At 43.3% G+C, this 20,781-nt stretch overlaps 1 protein-coding gene across 1 annotated transcript; it reads left to right on the top strand.

Annotated features, from left to right (window-relative positions):
* Positions 1–3,325: 3,325 nt before the first annotated feature.
* Positions 3,326–20,781, top strand: polg2 (polymerase (DNA directed), gamma 2, accessory subunit; the record flags this gene model as incomplete). Its single annotated transcript, XM_084318402.1, has 9 exons — positions 3,326–3,330; positions 3,758–4,233; positions 4,533–4,638; positions 5,088–5,196; positions 10,696–10,881; positions 13,812–13,949; positions 15,120–15,200; positions 17,668–17,768; positions 19,790–20,781. The coding sequence occupies 9 exons, from the start codon at positions 3,326–3,328 to the stop codon at positions 19,953–19,955; spliced, it is 1,368 nt and encodes a 455-aa protein (XP_084174528.1). The 3' UTR covers positions 19,956–20,781.

Genomic DNA, 20,781 nt, shown 5'->3' with positions numbered 1-20,781 from the left:
GGTCTTGTGTCTTGTCATATTTTGGGTGAATGATATGATAATTTAAATTGTTTTTAGATGGATCCTCAAGCAGTTGCTTAGCTTTAGGTTGTTGGAGTACCTCAGACGAAGAATCATGTACATCAAAATGTATCTAAAGACTAAGTTAATTCATAGTTAAAGATGGCAGAGGTTGAGTACTTTCTTGTGACATCACATTCACACTCCCAAGTGATTTTGATTGACTTTACAACTGCAAATACATGCGTTGTTCAAAACGGAGATATATGGTTCTTCAGTGCTAGGGTTAATTTGATAGTTATACACTATATATATATATATATATATATATATATATATATATATAAGAGTTATGTTATGATTTGAATTGAAAGTCCTGTTAGATTGGTTCAAGAATTCCAAGATTGTACTTGGAAGGAAATGGAACAAATTTGATAATTTAACACAAGTTTACTCCTTTTGACTGTTTCTTTTGTCAGGTTGTGTGATTTACTGGCGAGAGCGTTGCGTAAGAGTGTGAAGTTAACATTCTAATGATGTCATGGTAGCTACTGGGCATTGAAAGCTATAGCTCTAGACTTCCTACATGGAATTTGAAGATTATTTGCCAAAGGACTTGCACTAGAAATGGTTTGAAATTGATTGAAAACTTTATTAACAGATTGCAGAATGGGTACAGTACAGCTCAATACATACAATTGTTAAGGGGATGCAGACCAGAGAAATACTTTCGTCTTGTTTACATCAGGGTCCCCCATTTTCAATTCATCGTAACATATGACATACAGATAGACAGTACTGCTACATCTATACATTTATGACATACCAGATTTCCAAATACAGTACTGTTTGTGATACGAAAAGAGTAAAAAAAAAAGAGTATATACATTTGACGTAGAAACTACATTGGAGGTTGGGTAGGTGGGAGGGACCGTCATTGGGGGAGGGGGCGGGTTGGGTGGGTGGGGGACACTACAACTGTACAAGCAAAACTACATTTGAATATTGACAAGACCATACTTGGTAATTTACTGTACATTGGAGGGGGTTGTGTTAGGACATTTACAGGGGCCAGTTTCGAATTGCAGTCTCCCGTAGGTGTTTTTTGAGTGTTTTGAAAGTGGGTAGTGATTCACATTCCTTTACAGCTTTGGGTAGGGCGTTCCACATTGATGTGGCATAATTGCGAAATGTGTTTAGTCCCTTGTTTGAGCTGAATCTGGGTTTAACATGATTTGTGGAGCTCCCTCTGGTGTTGTGATCGTGGTATTCACTGACCTTTAGGAAGTATTTTGACATGTACATTGGTACCTTCGTAGTGTATCTTGTAGACCAGGCCCATTGCAAGTTGCTGTACTCTGTCGTCTACTCTAAGCCATCCTAGGTTGTCAAAGTGGGCAGGGGTGAGGTGGGTTCTAGGAGTAAGGTCAATCAGTAGTCTGACCAGTTAGTTTTGAGATGTTTGTAATTTTGTTTTTAGCGCCTTTGAGGTGCTTTGGTACCATGAGGTGCAAGTATAGTCGTCGTACCCTTGAATGAGTGCTCCTGCCAGAGTCTTCAGGGTATTCTTGTTTACCAGTGAGGAGATCCGGTACAAGAATCGAGTTTGTTGGTTGACTTTCTTTATTACATTGGATGCCATTTTGTCACAGGAAAGATTTGCCTCTAGGATGGAACCCAGGTAGGTAATATCTTCTTTCCTTGTGACAATATTGTCACCCACTGTAACTGAGAAGCCGTCGGTCTTGCTGAGTTTTGTTATTTGAACCGAAGAGAATGGACTGTTTTGCCCATGTGTAATGATAGTTTGTTATCAGCGAGCCATATGCAGATTTTGCCTAGTTCTGAGCTGAGGGTTTTTTCAACCTGTAACTTGTTCTTGTCAGAGACCAGCAGGGCTGAGTCGTCCGCAAACAGGAACAAGTTGCAGTCACAAGCTGACGACATGACATTTGCATAAATTAGGAACAGTAGCGGACCTAGTATGCTTCCTTGTGGAACACCACAGCTTACTGTGAGGGGGGGGATAGGGTACCGTTTACCTCCACCATCTGCTCTCTCCCCTCCAGGTAGGATTGCATCCAGCTCACTGATTGACAAGCTAAAAGCAATTGGTTTTGATAGTCTATCAGAATGGTGTGATTGACAGTGTCGAAGGCCTTTTGTAGGTCCAGCATGACCATGCCGCAGTATTTGCCCGCGTCCACCTCTTGTTTGATCTGGTCGTTTAAATACAGAAGGCATGTGTCAGTGGAGTGGGATGTTCTGAAGCCAGATTGGAATTCGTAGATTAGATTTTTTTCCGCGAAGTATTTTTCGACCTGTTAGTATACAATTTTTTCCATGACTTTCGAGATGAAGGTAAGGATAGAAACAGGGCGGTAGTTGCCTGGGTCTAATTTACTGCCTTTTTTGTGCAGGGGTGTTACTAGCAATTTTGAAGTCCTTGGGGACGTGTCCCTGTTTTATGGAGAGGTTTATTATGTGTGTGATGACTGGGGTGATGGCGGCTGCTGAGTCTCTGAGGAATTTGGAGGGGATGTTGTCATGGCCAGTGGCCTTGTTAGGTTGGAGGGCGCTCAGTTTTTTGAGTACCTCATCTGTTGTTACCATTTCCAGTTTGAAGTTGTCTTTGTGGACCCCTAGGTTCTTGTAGTATGCTACTATGTGTTCTACCCCATAATGCCCTGAGTGGGAGGGTAGTTTGTTTCAAGTTCCTTTTATTGCCACACGGCCAGGCCGGTGGAATTCGAGCACGGTGCAGGTGGTAGCTGCGACAATACACCACAGTCCACAAAGACATAAGATAAGATATTCCTTTATTGATCCCCTTGGGGAAATTCAGGCATCATAGCAGCATGGAGGGGGGGGGGGGGTACAGGTAGTAAAACAACACAGTATACAGGTAGTAAAAAACAACACAGGCAGTGTAAACAATTTGATCAATATGGTCAATATAATTTACTATCTGACTAGCTGAGGAATATTCACAGTGTCACATAAGGTGCAGTATGCATGAGGTAGTGTTATAATTTACTATACTGAGTATACATTATTCACAGTATCACGGTATCCACTGAAATATACATTATTCACAGTATCACCGTATCCACATAGGGTGCAGTAAGCCTAAGGTAGTGTAAGAAGTGTAAGTAAGAAGACGCATGTAACATAACATAACAACATAACATTTACCAGTGTTGTGGTTAAAGCTATGCATGTTTTATGCTGTCTTTATACAATGTGAATAATTATTATTGTATATTTGTATTTTTTTTTATAATGTGATCTAAGATCAGCAACGCTGTGGAGAAAATAAACCATAATGACGTGAGGGCAGCTTTGTGAAACTGCCATTAGAAATGTATCATGCGCAGACGTCCTTCCCGACTATGGCATCTAGCCACTACTATTAATTCATTCATTGTACCCGGAAGTAATATAGCAAGTTCCGGCTTACGTCACGTCACACGTTTTCAACAAGTTTCAATAACTAACATAACAGTGAACACAGCACGCTTGGTTATATCTCCAGGCATCCAAATCTAATCTTTTAGATTTAGTCTTTTTACGATATCCCCGACAGCGTCATAGAAATCAGCAGGGATCTGTAAAACTAGATATTTCTAGCGTTAATCGTGTTGTAAACCTACTTTTTGTGAAATATTATTATTATTATTATTTTTTTATTTATTTTTTTGAATGACTTCTAAATTATGCTCACTTACTGTGTAAAACAGTTCGTTTCTAACGTTAGGCGTGAAAAGAGTCTAACGACCTTACCACGCAGAGTAGCATTAGCTCTGCAGCACAACAGGGGGGTCGGGTCTAATAAAGTGGCTCCCCCTCCGGAGTCGGATCACATCCGAACTCTGCTGCAGCTGTGCACCGACAGACACTACCTGGCGCCTGGACTCACTCACGCAGACTCTCTGCGACGCGGGCTGAGCTGTAACTATGGACCCTTGGGCAGGGAGCTCAGGCAAAACACCTTGGATCTGTGGTGGCGCGCTGTCACAAGGTCCAAGGCACAGGTGTTCGGGATATGCACTCTGCTCACCAGCAGCAAGGAGAGGGCCATCGAAGTGGACGGCCAGGTGAGGGTTGTGGACACCGAGGACCTTAGCAAAGAACTTCAGCAAAAAGGAGGAAGGAAGGAGGACCAGATCCTCCAGAGGTTACAGACCCTACTTAATAAGACATCAGTGTCTGCAAGAACAAGTCTTCTTCCAGGTAAAGTGGTAAAAATGTTGTGTAGACGTTATAAACACCCATAGTGACCACGTATAAAATAATCCATTGGAGTCAGAGGTATAGGAATTGGACTTTATGGCAGCAATTTGAGGGAAGATGAAAGGGACCCACCCCTTCCTTAAAACAAACTGACGTGCATTCCTTTTTATCATATTATAGAAACTTTACTGCCCCACCCTCCACAAACATCTGCTGATTCCTATATACCATACCCCACTACTCCTATGTTGTTCTATGTAACCTAACTCTGTGTGGCCTGCTGGCGGTCTTGTCTTCAGGTGCTCTGGAGCAGTTCGTCCCCTCCCTGGAGCTGGTGAGCGGGAAGCTGCCCTTTGGCCTCGCAGAAACGGGCACGTGCTTCCAGCCCTCTCACGGACCTGGTTGGTGAGGCTTTTAGTCTAATGTCAACAATACAACATTGGCCAATACTGTTGGGTGCTGTGAGGGTAATAACCCGAGTGTAGGTAGTCGAAGATGGACTTGGTAAACAAAGGTTTATTCAGAGTTATGGCCTCTGCCCTGGATGACCCAACTGGGACACCGGCCTCGTGGCCTCGAGTGAGCTCGAGAGTCCACTCTGACGTGGCTCTTTTATAGGGGAGAGCGAGAGAGGGGAATTCTGGGTAGAGTGGCCCAGAGGGGGGGGGGGGGGGCATGTTTTGGGGGGTTGAAGGTGAGAGACGAAAGGTGAATGGATGGGGGAGGGTAATGGGATGGGGGGGCAATGTCCGGCCCATGGGGACATTAACGTGTGTTGTCGGGCCTTACAAATTCATTTGATTTGATTTGATTTAAGTAACATACAAGCTGTGGTGTTCCCTCTTGTCTACCAGCCCTCTCTCTGAAGTTACCCAGGCTTCACTGGTGTGGTTCTGCTGTCCTCGTACCTCCTCCCAGTGGTTGGACCACTGGGCAAGACAAAGGCTGCAGTGGTGGAGGAAGGTGAGTGTGTGAGACTAGGTGAGGTGGAAAGTGTGTGTGTGTGTGTGTGTGTGTGTGTGTGTGTGTGTGAGACTAGGTGAGGTGGAAAGTGTGTGTGTGTGTGTGTGTGTGTGTGTGAGACTAGGTGAGGTGGAAAGTTAGTGTGTGTGTGTGTGACTAGGTGAGGTGGAAAGTTAGTGTGTGTGTGTGTGAGTGAGACTAGGTGAGGTGGAAAGTTAGTGTGTGTGTGTGACTAGGTGAGGTGGAAAGTTAGTGTGTGTGTGTGACTAGGTGAGGTGGAAAGTTAGTGTGTGTGTGTGACTAGGTGAGGTGGAAAGTTTGTGTGTGTGTGTGTGACTAGGTGAGGTGGAAAGTTTGTGTGTGTGTGTGACTAGGTGAGGTGGAAAGTTTGTGTGTGTGTGTGTGTGTGTGTGTGTGTGACTAGGTGAGGTGAAAAGTTAGTGTGTGTGTGTGTATGTGACTAGGTGAGGTGGAAAGTTGGTGTGTGTGTGTGACTAGGTGAGGTGGAAAGTTAGTGTGTGTGTGACTAGGTGAGGTGTGTGTGTGTGTGTGTGTGTGTATGACTAGGTGAGGTGGGAAGTGTGTGTGTGTGACTAGGTGAGGTGGAAAGTGTGTGTGTGTGTGTGTGTGACTAGGTGAGGTGGAAAGTTAGTGTGTGTGTGTGACTAGGTGAGGTGGAAGGTGAGTGTGTGTGTGACTAGGTGAGGTGGAAGGGGAGTGTGTGTGTGACTAGGTGAGGTGGAAGGGGAGTGTGTGTGTGTGTGACTAGGTGAGGTGGAAGGGGAGTGTGTGTGTGTGTGTGACTAGGTGAGGTGGAAGGGGAGCGTCTATATTAATCCCAGCCGAAGAGTGCAACGCCCTCCAAATGCGCATTTTCTTTTCCCCCGCTCAGACGCCGAAATGGAATACATGTATATTATCGCGACGCGATTCACTCGCAACGCCATAACGTTTTCCCTGTACATTGCAACGTTAACACAACGCAGCTGTCAACTGTACTTTACATATTATCCAAACGAGGACCACATGTACTTTACATATTATGGAATAAATCAATCGCGTACCTCTTAGTTAGCTGCATGTTAGCTCAGTTAGCTCAGCAGTTAGCTCATGTTAGCTCAGCAGTTAGCTCATGTTAGCTCAGTAGTTAGCTTCATGTTAGCTCCATGTTAGCTCAGTTAGCTCAGTAGTTAGCTCCATGTTAGCTCAGTAGTTAGCTCAGTTAGCTCAGCAGTTAGCTTCATGTTAGCTCAGTAGTTAGCTTCATGTTAGCTCAGTAGTTATCAATCAATCAATTGTAGAGCTGGGATAAAGGAGTCGGAGGCGGTGTATCGAAGTTGAACCTAATTCCTTTATTCAACAGCAGCATAACAACAATGTCAACGTAGTCGAATCGATAGGTAGAATGATGTATCGAAGTTGAACCTAATTCCTTTATTCAACAGCAGCATAACAACAATGTCAACGTAGTCGAATCGATAGGTAGAATGAATGCTCGAGGCAGGAAGTGCTACACACAATATCGTCCGGGGGGAACTACTATTCCCAACAACAGTTCTGTGTGAATTATGTACAATCAATCAATCAATCATGTACCTCTTGCACGGCTGCGGCGCGGCGGCTGGCGTGGCTGAATAACAGTAGCAGTGATCGCCTGCTGCGTCCATCGCGTGTATATATATACCGTATTAGTATTAATAGCATATAGCAATAGCAATATATAGCAATAGCATATAGTATTAATGTGATTGACCAGCGTTAATGTGTGCTAATATGGCTTTAATATGGCGCGTTAATATGAACCAAAGGCTTTGCGTTCTGCCATCTGTGATTAGTGTTGAATGCGGGTCTGAACCGCGTCGAACCAAGCGGCGACCTCATGCGCATGCGCGGCGAGCACATGGGCGAAGGAAAAGGAAATGCGCATTACCGTACTGGCGTATGGCGAAGAATGCGGAAGCGCTCTTGCACTCTTCGGCTGGGATTAATATAGACGCGGAAGGCGAGTGTGTGTGACTAGGTGAGGTGGAAGGGGAGTGTGTGTGTGTGTCACTAGGTGAGGTGGAAGGGGAGTGTGTGTGTGACTAGGTGAGGTGGAAGGGGAGTGTGTGTGTGACTAGGTGAGGTGGAAGGGCCTCTGAAATAGTATTTAATTTATTTTTTTAATCTTTCGAACATGTAAATACAAACAAAATAAAACAAAAACAAATCATTCATCTCTAGCAATGAAATGAAAAAAAAAGAACATAACTCAATTTACATGTTCGAAAAGGAGTAGGAGGAAGTATAAACCTATTTAATCCTGCCCCTTTTCCACTAAACATTTATGTGATTTCTTACTAATTTAAAACCTTACAAAACAAATATATATATATATATATATATATATAATTATACAAAATTGAGTATGTATTTAGACCATGTGATGTCAAAACCCTCTACTGAGCCCAGTACAAGTGAAATCCTTTTAGGCAAAGTCATAACTCCGTTTTATTAGTGTGTATATATTAAATTTGTATTGAGAAGGAGACTGAATAAGGGAGATGCAGGAGAGTAGATTCTGCTTCCATGCACTTTTTTAGAAGCTAGATTGGCATCATGATCGTCACCTTTTTGTGTGAAATACTGTAGAGCAGCGTTTCTTGAACCAGGGTTAAACAAAAGCAGCAGGTCCTGTGTCCCACATGAGAAGTAATAGTATATTTCAATGAGGCTGGGTCTCAGAGTGAGACTTAAATGTAGTCAATTTGGTTAAAGCGACAATGTGTGTTTCTGGCATCTGCTGGCCGCAAGCGGTACTTTCTCTGTGTTTTCAATAAATTTCCCATGAGCCTCTTTGCTCTGTCGCTGCTGTGTGTCTTTTATTTTAATAAAAAAAATTGTTTTAAATGCAGAATTTTTGCAGAGCGAATTCTTGGTTTCTTGGTGGTCAAGATGGCTGCATATTTGTTTGCATAAAATACCCCACGTTCTGTGCAGGAAGAAACTATTGTGTCTTGTTCGTTCCAAGGCTTATACTTCTGCTATCGTGAGAAGACTGGCTAAGCTGTGTCTCACCAGACCATGTGAGGCTAGAGCAGCAACGCAGAGTGCCACGTTGAAGCGCCGGTGGTCTGTTTGCGCTGTAATCACTCCAGAACTGTATTCATTCATATAAAAAAGGCACATTGCCGCTGCACTGAAGACGTTTTAACACTTTGGGTGCCAAAAACGAGTTAAGTCGTTTCTGGGTAGTTTTTCCTTTTTCCCCCCGATATTTGTATTCATTATCCACCCATATGGAATGAGTCTGAGGTCACCAAGGTGCAATACCGGCCGCATCCCGCTAGACGGCGGTATCGAGCACCCTTTGTAACTTTATCTTCGCCTGTGGGGCGTGATTTTTTTCCGTAGCCTCTGTTTGCGAAGACGCTCTCTGATTGGCTAGGCCGTGTACAGCGAAGAAGAAAAGACCCTCTCTGACTGGTTTAGCTCCGAAGGGTCTCTTCCGCCTTGTACATATTCTCTGCTTCGAAGTGGTTATGCTTAGGCATTCTTTCGAAGTGGTTATGCTTAGGCATTCTTTCGAAGTGTTTATGCTTAGGCCCTCTTTCGAAGTGGTTATGCTTAGGCCCTCTTTCGAAGTGGTTATGCTTAGGCCCTCTTTCGACGTGGTTATGCTTAGTTAGGGTTAGGGTTAGCCAATCGGAGAGCGTCTTTTTCTTCTTCGCTGCAATCAAAGAGCGTCTTTGCTCACAGAGGCTACGGAAAAAAATCATGCACCTGTGGGACGGCCAAATGTCTCGGGTATAATTTTTCCTTGTCGGCCAAGGCGAGCAGTTGTCCCGGTTGCATTGAAGCGCGTCAAATATCCCCGGTTTCATATGTTGTGGTGGATTATGCCGTGGCCCAAATCGACATTGGATGTACCAGATGTAGGGATGGGTACCGTTCACATTTGAACCGATACGGTACCGGTACCTGTGAATCGATACCGGTACCCAACGGTACCTTTTTTTGGTACTTTAGTCTCTAAAAATCTAATCTACCTACCTCAGTTGTGAAGAAAAAATCCAAACTTCAAATAACCACACTTTCGACCGTTTTCGGCTTGCCATTGCCCCGACTGCTTTGTTGTTGAATCAAGTCAAATCCTAGGTAAGCGTATTGTGCGTGTGAACATTGACATGAAAATAAAAAATTTAAAAAAGTGTAACAAAAAATAAATGATTTTTATTTTATTTTAATTTTTTAAACAGTATCTCACGTGAATTGATACTCGGTAGTACCGACATGTTTCGGTAAGTACCTTTTTAAAAGTACCGAATTCGGTACCCATCCCTAACCAGATGGCGATCAAACAATTGGAATATTATTTTTGGAATACTCTCGATCACAGGTAAGAACGATCTGATGTCAATCTTAGCTTGATCCTGCAATGCTTTCATACCGATTGGGCTGATAACCGTTTTTAGTGTTCAATACGAATGCCGTTATTGACAATCAAATAATCAGAAACGACCCCCCCCCCCCCCCCCTTTTCATACATTCATGATGGAACATAATACCTATGATATAGATTTGATTTCGGGATAATAGCCTATACAGGCAAGAAATGGCAACGTCTATAGTGGAATTGACGTGTAGGGCTATAACTCAGCATTTCATGAATTACCCTAGACCGCTCTAAAACCATACTTATATTCACCACGGTATAACACGGGAACGTATGGATGGAAAAATTTATTCTTTTTCACATATTGAACGATAGATGGGTGATGTCAAATGGACCATAGTATTGTATCCATAGCTATAATATAGAATATAGTTATAGCTCTACAAACAAGGTGACGGATCCCTATCTATCTAGTGGTGGCGTCGCTACAGACGGCTGCGTCTAATGGCTTGCACTGAAAGTGTTAAGAAGCCCCACTGTAGCATTATTAGTAACCATGCAGTAACCTCTCTCCATTCACATCTTTATTTGTTATTGGTTATGCTGATGGTTACTTACAGCACTTGTAATATAATAAGTCACCCACATTAATAAATTCTCGGCAAATTTAAATCTTCCTACAAGAAGAATGTTGCTGCTTTTCTGTAGTCGTATATATTGAAATTAATAATCGACTTGTACATTTAATTTTTTCTTTTATTATATTAGATTGTGAAAAAAATAGGGGTTAACATACCGTTGTATTCGTTCGGTACACTACACAGCCGTTCTGTACGGTACGGTACACACTGAAACGGTTCGGTACGGATACGTGTACCTTTACACCCCTATCATACACTTTTACTATCATGTAGACTATTCTGTTTTGTGTTTTATGTGATGTATTATATATTGTATACATGCAATTTTATTGTGTTCTTGTGTGATGTATCGCACATTTAATTGCTGCGTGATGTATCGCAAAATGTTATTGCTGTTGTCTTGGCCAGGTCTCCCTCCCTGGTTAAATAAAATTAAAATGTATCATCTCCCTCCCTCCCTCCATCTATATATCCATCCCACAGTTTGCTCTGGGTCCGTCTGACTTCAGCTGCAGTGACATCCCAGAGGGGGAGCTGGGAGGGGAGGCGTCCCGCGGTGTGAAGATCATCTACAGGTTCCCCTGGGGACCAGAGCTCCTGGAGACTCTGTGGAGCAGAGGAGATGCCGAGCTGCTGCGGGAGCACAAGGGAGTCCGCACCAAACTGCAGGTCAGTGGTCCAGACAGTGGGACTACAGTAGATTCAAATGTATTGTCATCATGCAGCACAAGTACAGTACAAACGGAAATAAGTTGGCATCTAACCAGTGTGTAACGGTAAAGTGCAATAACAATATGCAATATACAATCTACAAGTGATTCAAAGGTGCTGTGGTAGATGGCAGGTGATTTGTTGAAACATAGTGGATTGAATTATGTTCTCATCAAAGGGAATGTATTTGATCATTTTTACCCTTCAGACGAAGAACCATATAAGTCTGTTTAGAAATGTTTTGCATTGGTCTCTCTGACACTATTGTTTTTTTTATTTTTTATACTTTATTGTGTCAAAGAAAGTCATTTTACATTTAGGTATAGTATGTGTACCCACATACACATACACAACTGCACATATCCATACTTACATACACACACAAATGTACATACGCATATTTTAAATCTTGACACATTTTTTTCTTCTTTTCTTTCTTTTTTTTCTGACACTATTGGATGTCATTTATATGGAGATCTCTACTGCACAGGTGATTGGGGTAGGACAACCCAGCATTGAACTATTGGTCTCAGCGGCCGAGAAAGTTAAAGCCATGATCTAGCGGCGAAGCATGGTCGAGATGTTGGTCCTGAGGGGTCCTGGGGTGGGGGGTGTGAGTGGGGAAAGAATTGTCTTTTGTGGCATCTGTAATAATATAATTTAAAGGGGAACTATCTTACTATTTCTTTCACTATTTGGGCAATAAAGTCTATGTCAAGTCAAGTCAAGAGTTTTATTTGTCATGGCATACAAGGCATACAGTGAAATGCGGGTGGTCATGCCCGCAGCCATTGTGCAATAATACAAGTAATAAGAATAAGACATAACAGGGATAATGTACATAAAGTTTAAAAATGCATGGTAAAAGATGTGGAACACATTTGTACGTTTTCTTTTCAAAATAATTCATTGTTTTGTATTTCTAATCGAGTTCTGTAGAGCAGCATTTTCTACCCTTCAAGATTCCAAGCTGTTTTTGGCTGGGCTCCGCCCATGCTAGCAATGCGCTTTGAGTGACAACTTTGGGAAGAGAGAGATAGAGAGGGAGACTAATTAATTTAGCCACGGGGGGTATAATCCCACAGGACAATGCATTGGTAACTTGTTTCAAATGACAATATATACCCCTGTGAATATTATTGCATGGATCGGAATACGAATATATTTTGCAACAGGTTGATGTGACGCGAGTGCTGATACAGAGAGAGAGAGATAGAGAGGGAGAGAGGAGAGATCGCTCCGAGAGCGCGCATGTGCGCGCTTCGAGTCACGATGCAGGGGGACTCGGGGAGAGACGGAGGAGAGATCGCTCCGTATGAGCCTCTCTCTCTCTCTCTCTTTTTCTCTCTTTTGGGGAAGTGCAAGTGTCTGTCTGTCTTTTGCATTATTTCCACTAGCTCCGTTGTTGAGCAAATTGTTGATTGTGGGTGGGTGAACAACCAGCGGCTGAGATATGCAGATCAGTCCGTAGGGGTGGACGGTATGGTCTAAAATTTATATCACGGTATAATTTGAAGCATAGACGGTAACGGTATATATCACGGTATCAGTGTTTCTGTTAGAATAATTTGTTTTGCCTGATAGGCAGGCTATATAAAGAATGACATCCTCAAGGCATGTAGATTTATAATATTTTAACTTAAAACTAGGCTACTTTTGCGTATAAAGTCATTATATTCCAAATAAAATAAGTCCCGAGTCGAGACTCCTGCTCCCATTGCAAACAGCGGGGCTGGATTTTGCTAGAAACATAGGTAGCTGCAGAGCCGCAGAGCCAGGGGCTCTTTCAGGTCATTCATTTCAGCCATTGGCAATTCAGCCGTTGGGTGAGGGGGCGCTGTTTGACGGGCCTGTGACCAGACCTGAAAGAGCCCCTGGCTCTGCGGCTCTGCAGCTGCATGCTATTCCCAAATCCACTGCTGCAGCCTTCCTCCCGGCTCCCGCTGCTGCCGTCGTTATCATAACACTACACACATATAATGTTTACAGCAAACTGTAGTTGATCACCAGGTATGTTTTATTAACGTAGAATAATTCATATAAGAAAAACGATAGGGAAATATCTTACCTTTCTCCACTGGTTAAAAATGCCAGGAACTGAAATTGAAACTTGCTGTGCGCCGCGGTGATATGTGTTTATTATGAAATGACAATTGCGTGTTGACACGCCCACTGCGCGAAGCCTCCTAAATAACTTTTTCCAGTTTGCACATATCTATTATCTATGACTAATTCTATCTATTTTTAGGGGCAAATGCGATTGAAATAGTCGCGCTGTGGTTACATGACGTCATTGCTATTTTAGAGCTGCCCTACCGGTTACACGGTATAGTCAAAATCCATACCGTAGAGCAAATTAATACCGTTTATACCGTTTATACCGTCCACCCCTAGATCAGTGCCTAATTCACGTCAGCGAACCAGTCAAATCAGAATGGCTTGGTTCAGTGGGGGAGGACCTTGTCTCATCTGAACTAGAGAAATGTGCAAAAAATATAATTTGCGACATAGATAGTGTTGGTACAACCCCACATTGCTAGAAAACAATGCTAAACACCGGAAAAGGCTATTTATAAGATAGTTCCCCTTTAATAACATTTTAATATTTTGTATGTTTTTATATTATGTATTTTATTATTTCTGATTGTCTTGTCATGATTGTAGTTAATATTGTTGAAGTATTGTCCTGTGGTGTTATTGTGTTACTGTATTGTGTTTTGTTGTGAAGAAGAGAAAAATTTGCAACAGTTGTGATTGGAGGATCAAGAAAAGAGGGTGGGGTTTGACACGGGTCCATTCTTTACAGTGTCATCGTGTTGTAAATATCGTCATCCTGGGGAGTGCTTATGTCATGTGTGTGTGTGTGTGTCATTCCCATTATGCTTCAGTGTCAGGATGGTAGGAAGTTGGTGGTTCCTCATGTTGTCTCGGTGACGGCGAACATGGACCGTGGTGTTACCGCCTACCTCTGCAACTCACTGCAGGTGAAGACGGCTGAGGGCAGGCAGAGACTGCAGCAGAGGAAGGTGAGCATCCTTCCAGATCAAAATCAAATCTAATGGATTTGTAAGGCCCGACAACACACGTTAATGTCCCCATGGGCCGGACACGTCTTCTTTAAGGCCCGACAACACACGTTAATGTCCCCATGGGCCGGACACGTCTTCTTTAAATAAGTCAAGAAGAAACGGTTACAATAAATCAAGAACAAAACAAAAAACACCATGAAATCCAGTGTAAAATAAATTAATGCAACACTCCCAGACATACCCCACAAAGGTAAGGAAAAACTCACTAAAAACCTAGCAATAGGAAAAAAGCACCACGGGCAATGTGGAGGGGAGAAACCGTAGAAGGGCCGTTCAAGGGGGGGGGATCTCCTTTCTTGGATGTCGGTGATGCTATAAAACAGGCGAAGTATGTACACACTACATATACGTGTAATGAAATACAAATATGTACATGCAATAGCAACTGGGGTACATAAGAACATTTTGAAAGATTGAAAATAGAATAGAGCTGATGACGGATCCATTTTTGAGATTGTGCCTCCGTATTCCGTATTGTGCCGAATACGGAACAATAGTTGAAAAAAAACTGAAAAAGGGGGCGACGGTGGCTCAGGAGGTAGTTTAGTCATCAGAAGGTTCCCGGTTAGATTATTGCTCCTCCCAGCAGCGTATAGAAGTGTCCTTGAGCAAGACACTCCACTGCTCCCAATGAGCAGGTTGGTACCTTGCATGGTCGCCTCCTCCGTTGGTGTGTGACTGTGCGAGTGAATGGTTGAATGTGAGGCATAAGTCGTAAAGCGCTTTGGATAAAAGCGCTGTATAAATGCAGTCCATTTAAATGTCATTATACATTCGCAACAACAGATCGTATCAAACCCCAAGCAAATCAAACAGCTGTCGAGCAGCCAAGGAATACTTTGTTACAGAGTGTAATTTTAGAAGATGGTGAGCCCAAAAAGACTGCCTTAAAAATGGTCAGAGAAAGGCTTGCCACTTCCAGGAAATTGAGAGAATTTGTTTTCTTTTATAAAAATAAGATTTGGTCTTCAAAAAAGGATTTTTCCAAAAATGTCTTATCGGGGTTGTCTTATATTCGGACCAATACTGTAGTATGTCAGTAGGATAATGTAAGATAATATTTCTTTCTTTCTTTGTGGTTTTCTCACTATGCCTTTTTGATTTCAGGTTCTGAAGTTGCACCCAGTTTTGGCTCCAATCAAAGTGTCTCTGGACATGGGCATGGGTGCCACCGTGGAACTGAGACGGGTAAAAAGAGGCTTTTATTCACGAACATCAAGGTGTTCAAAGACAATGATCCATATTTCATTTTGTTCAGTGTGGGGTTTTGCTCACTTGGAATATTCCGTGAGAAAAGTGCATAATGAGGAGAACCAATCAAAATGGGAGAAGGACGGGGGGGCCTTTAGGATGAGCGGAGTAAGAGTGTATGACATGTACTTGGAATGTTGTGCAAGTCTGTCAATGTCATCTTGTCTGATATGAAGATACAGTCTGCACTCGCACTCAATCTGGTTGAATAGTCTACAGTCTAGTATGTGTTAACTCATTGACCGCCACGCTTAGGTGCGCGAGAGGGCGCTAGAGCGTCACTGCTTTAATCAATGGGAGGACTGGGAGATTTGCGAGTGCTTAAAATATATCTTAAATTATGGCTATGGGTCTAATACACTCGTCGATTATCAGTGAGTTGCTTGCAGTCAACATGTACAAAACGGATTTATTTTTCATCTGTCCATTTCCGTTTTATACCGTTTTGAATACGAGTATAGTTTTGGTGATTTCTAGTAATTCCAGAGAAAGACGCGATAATAGCCCTTTAGTGGAATACACAAAACACATTGTAATTTTTCTGCTGATTATCGAATCTTCCTGAAATCAACGCTAGATCATCATTATTGTCCTTCCTCGTGCATACATGAAATGGCCCTTGTAGCGTGCCGCCCCCCCCCCACCTCCTGCACCCAACGGAAAACAGCCACACATACACACAGATACAGCGTCGATCGGGGTAGAAATACATATCAGATCAACGATCAAATGTATATATAATGTTCTTACCTTGTATCTGATGTAATGCAAAAGAAGTAATCTAATTATCTGATCGCCATTTGAAGTACTGGGCGCGGAGGTCCGTGCCACGTTCAACAGCATTGCATATGAGGGGCGGGGGCCAGCTTCGCAGATGTATCATTGAAATCAGGTTACCTCGCCTGATTATTTAAACCACGCCTGCACGGCTTGGATCGTCCCAGAAAGAAAACGTTACCATTCCCAGTGGAGTGCAATACCAGCCGGAAGGCGTAGGGGGCAGTATTTGCCCTTTTGCGAGCTCAGACCCATTCCCAACAATAACATCAGGCTGGATGGATGAAAATTAATGGATATCGCTAATAAAAGAAATAACGACCAAAACCCGACTATACTCGTGATTGGCGCTCAAGCGATGGCGAGTTAACCCGACTATACTCGTGATTGGCGCTGAATGAGTTAAGGTACGGGCAATATAAAAATTGCCGATACACAAGTATTTTTCTGTGGTACTATTTCAGTGCCATATAACTTCTTGAAAGTCTGAAAGGCTTTGAAATCATAAGTATAGACAATTAAAAATCACTATTGTATCGTGGCTCAAGTATTGTGTTAAAGGAACACGCCAACCTTTTGGGAAATTAGCTTATTTGCCATCTACCCTGGAGTTAGACAAGCAGATACATACCCTTTTCTTCTCTGTGCATGCATTAGGCTTAGGGAACAGCCACACTGTTAGCCTAGCTTAGCGTCATTCACTGGAAGTAGGTATGCCAGTGTACCCTAGTTCCCAACAGTCACGAAATACATTCCAAATACAACTCCAAAACGTTCCTGTAAACATGTTGTGACCTGTGTATTTTGAGTTGTATTTGGAGTGTATTTCGTGACTGTTGGGAACTAGGCTACACTGGCACACCTACTGACGCTAAGCTAGGCTAACGGTGCGGCTGTTCCCTAAGCCTAATGCAATGCATGCACAGAGAAGAAAAGGGTATGTATCTGCTTGTCTAACTCCAGGGTAGATGGCAAATAAGCTAATTTCCCAAAAAGTTGGCGTGTTCCTTTAACATCATATCAGGAGCTCTGGTGATTCCCTCCCCTGTTGTACGTGTTATTTCACCCAATTGATGCCTCTTATCGTCAATCGTTCTCATTCTGTACTAATGCAGTTCAATTGAGCAGAATTACTTTAGAATACTGAAGACCTGTCAGCATTGCCTGCGGCTTGGGCCGATCGTCATACTAACTCGTTTGGCTGAGTTAGCGGGAGGGAAGTCGAGGGTGGTAATCTGGCATTGTGGACAGCGACGCCTACAGGTCAGGTCTGGGTGCCTGCTCAGCGAAAGGCAGGAAATGGTGAAGGCAGCATGACCTCCCACGCGTTACGCTTCACCAATGAGAGTCCTCGCTGCCAGGTGAAAAGAGAGCCACTGGCTGTCTCCACATGTGTCGGAGGAAGCATGTGGTAGACTTCAGGGTTCCCTTGTACCGACCAGTAGGAGGAACATGCGCACAACAACCAGGTAGGGGAGGGGGGAATTGGCATAATGACTAAAATTGGGATGGGGAGAACAATTTTAAAATCAGGCGGAGAAAAAGAGGATACAAAAAAATAATACTGAAGACCTTTGTCCAGCATGTTAAGTTTTCAACTATCATGATGAATGTCATGTCCTTGTAGGTTTGTGAAGGTCTGCAGCAGGAGCTCCAGGAGGCTGAGATTTCCACATGGCCTGGATATCTGGATACCATGTCATCCTCACTGGAGAAGCTGAACACCAAGTAAAGCTCTTGGACCAATGACATATTGCACATTATTTATAGTGAGGGAGTGATGACATATTGCACATTATTTCCAGTGATGGAACAATGACATATTGCACATTATTTCCAGTGATGGAACCATGACATATTGCACATTATTTCCAGTGATGGAACGATGTCATATTGCACATTATTTCCACTGATGGAACGATGTCATATTGCACATTATTTATAGTGATGGAACGATGACATATTGCACATTCAACTTTAAAACTCAGGGGTAAAAGTTTAGACACAAAGGGGTTCCTACAGGAACTATATTAGTAACTTGATGATTAGGGTGATGTTTGACGAGTGCAGCGTTGAGAAATTGCAAGGGGACTATGAGGATTTAGACTGCTTCCCCAGGATGCAGTTCACTATCATGCAAAAGCAGCTAGGTGCATCGTGAAGGTAAGTGATTGAGCGCGCCATTCCATGAGAACCAATGAAAGCTTTGACAAAAAGCATTGTGTGAACACGGGTTTAGGAGGGTTGAGACTTGAATAGGGAAGCATTGAGGAGAAAACTAAGTTCCTATCAATATGGTTGGTTGCTGTGTAAACCAAGAATAGAGGAATGTTCACACTTGCACAGATGAAATGCATGAAAGGGGACATACTTCAAAGTTGCCTACTGATGAGTTTTTACATAATACTGTTGTTACAACCGTCTTGAGAGCCACAACATGAGCGGCACCACCAGTTTGAAGTGAATGAAGAAGGAAGTGAATATTTACAAAAAGTGTTGTTACTTGACTGGGATTATGAGAGAAAGAACTTGTGTTCGGCCGGTCCTCATCGACGCATAATGTCGTGAATGTCCAGGTTCACCACCAGGAAGTTGCACTTGAACGGCCGAACAAGTAGTAAATACCACAAGTGAACTCAGGCAAGTTCCATAGTTGTAGCATTATACTGACCGTTGACCTATTCACATACTTTATTATGAACATGGGAGTATCATGAGACATCATCAGAAATATGATATTATATTGATTATTGATATGATTACTGACACAGTGAGGTCCATAAAAGACAGACCCAACACACCACGAGGACAGGACAAAGATAGATCAGTATATAGGCCTCACACAAGTGCCTTCCGTTAGCTCATTAGCTGCCCATGGAACACGAAGGCATAGTACAAAGACACACAAACAAATACAATGTGCTTTAAAGGTGACATGTACTATAAATGTCATTTTTCAGTCTCTAGCATTGTATTATAGTAATAGGAGTTCGTATCAATGTGTTTTAGTGTCTAAATACCATATTGGCGGATTGCTCTGATTCAGCTCAGCCCCTTTCCTCCTCCAGTAAATCAGGCCATTTTGATTTGAACGGCTGAGTCACGTCATTCGGACGCTGGGTAGCAGACAGTGATGTGATTGGCTCTGTGGTTGTAGCTAATGCCCGCCCACATTCTACCTAGACTGACTGTACACAGAGAGTGGAAACCACTTCCTCATACTCTGCATGGGGAGAGAGAGAGAGAGAGATAGAGAGCACTTGGGGGGGGGGGGGGGGGCTGCCGCGCGCCACACACCCGCAAACGGGAGATTGAAAGAAAGAAAAAGAAAAAACACAAGCTGCCACACGGACTCATCACCGAGAGGGAGAGAAAGGGAGAGAGGGGGCCTTGTCAATAACGGCCTGTCTTTTTTTTTCTCTCTCCCACCCCCTCCCTCTCTCTCTCTCTCCCACCCCCCCTCTCCCACCCCCCCCTCTCTCTCTCTCTCTCTCTCTCTCTCTCTCTCTGAAAAATGATGGTTTTGAGTACTTGATTAGAAATATAAAACAATGCATTTTTTTGAAAAAAAACTTACAAATGTCTTCAATAGACTAACAGGAATTGTGTAAAGTTGCCCAAATAGTGCTAGGAATAGCAGTACATAGCCCCTTTAATAAGATCACAAGAAGTGAATTGCTTGTTAGCAGCGAGTTAATAAGAAATGTAACTTTTCCTATGAGTTCATTTGTGTGTGTGTGTGTTTCTAGATATGATGAGATGGGGGTGCTTTTCACGGTGGTGATCACTGACAACACGCTGGAGAGTGGCTTGCTGCAGGTGCGCAACAGAGACACCACCATCAAGGAGACCATGCACATCTCCGTGGTCAAGAGCTTCATCGCCAGATACATTTCTGCTGCCAGGAACATTTGAACAGGCTCGGGTTCCAAGGGAGCGTGTATATAAAAAAAACGTGACTTGCTCTGCGTTGGACAGAGCCTAGAAAAAGGTCTTTTGATCTTTGCAAATGAATCCCCCTGATAAAGAGGTTTCTGTGATGGCTGGACATCCACATTTTCAAATGAACGAATGGTAGCCTTGTGCACGTGGGTCAAGCATGGCAGCTAGCTGAAGAAATCTGCCCCAAGGGCAGCCGGGACTAGACGAGGGCTGCAGCGAGGGCTGCAGCGAGCGCAGCGCCCGGGGACCAATCCAAGTTCTCCTGTCAGTCTTCGTCAGGGACGCGACAGCGTTAGCGATCTGCTCTGCATGTTTTTCCATTGGGTTCATCTTATCTGGAGGGGAAACCCTTGCGAGCACGGGGCGAACATGCAAACTCCACACAGAAAGGCCCGAGAGATACCCAGGTGTAACTGGCAACACGGCAACCTGGTCCCCACGCGGGAATCGAACCCACAACCTTCTAGCTGTGAGGAGACGGTGTTAACCACTACCCCACCGCCTGTGCATGCATTCTCTAGTCTACAGTGTATCTACAAGGAAATTACCGCAAACAGTTTGGATGCAGGCGGTCAGAATTAGGGGCATGGGAAATGGATACGAATGCGAGTGCATTTGTCTATCACAGGCAAGTCATGTTGCAGTCGTGGGCTAGGCATTCTTCCCCTGTATCTTCCTCATAGTATATCCTCATTGAAAAAGGTGTGGGCAGTTTGTGACCATTGGGATAGATGTCTTGTTTCTTTCAGTATTTTGGTTAAACATACCTCAATGTGTACATGTACCTATTAAAATGTAA

The sequence above is a fragment of the Notolepis coatsorum genome, assembly GCF_963971535.1.
Source record: "Notolepis coatsorum genome assembly, chromosome: 7".
In the NCBI taxonomy this organism is placed as follows: domain Eukaryota; kingdom Metazoa; phylum Chordata; class Actinopteri; order Aulopiformes; family Paralepididae; genus Notolepis; species Notolepis coatsorum.
This window is presented reverse-complemented; position numbering and strand designations above follow the sequence as displayed.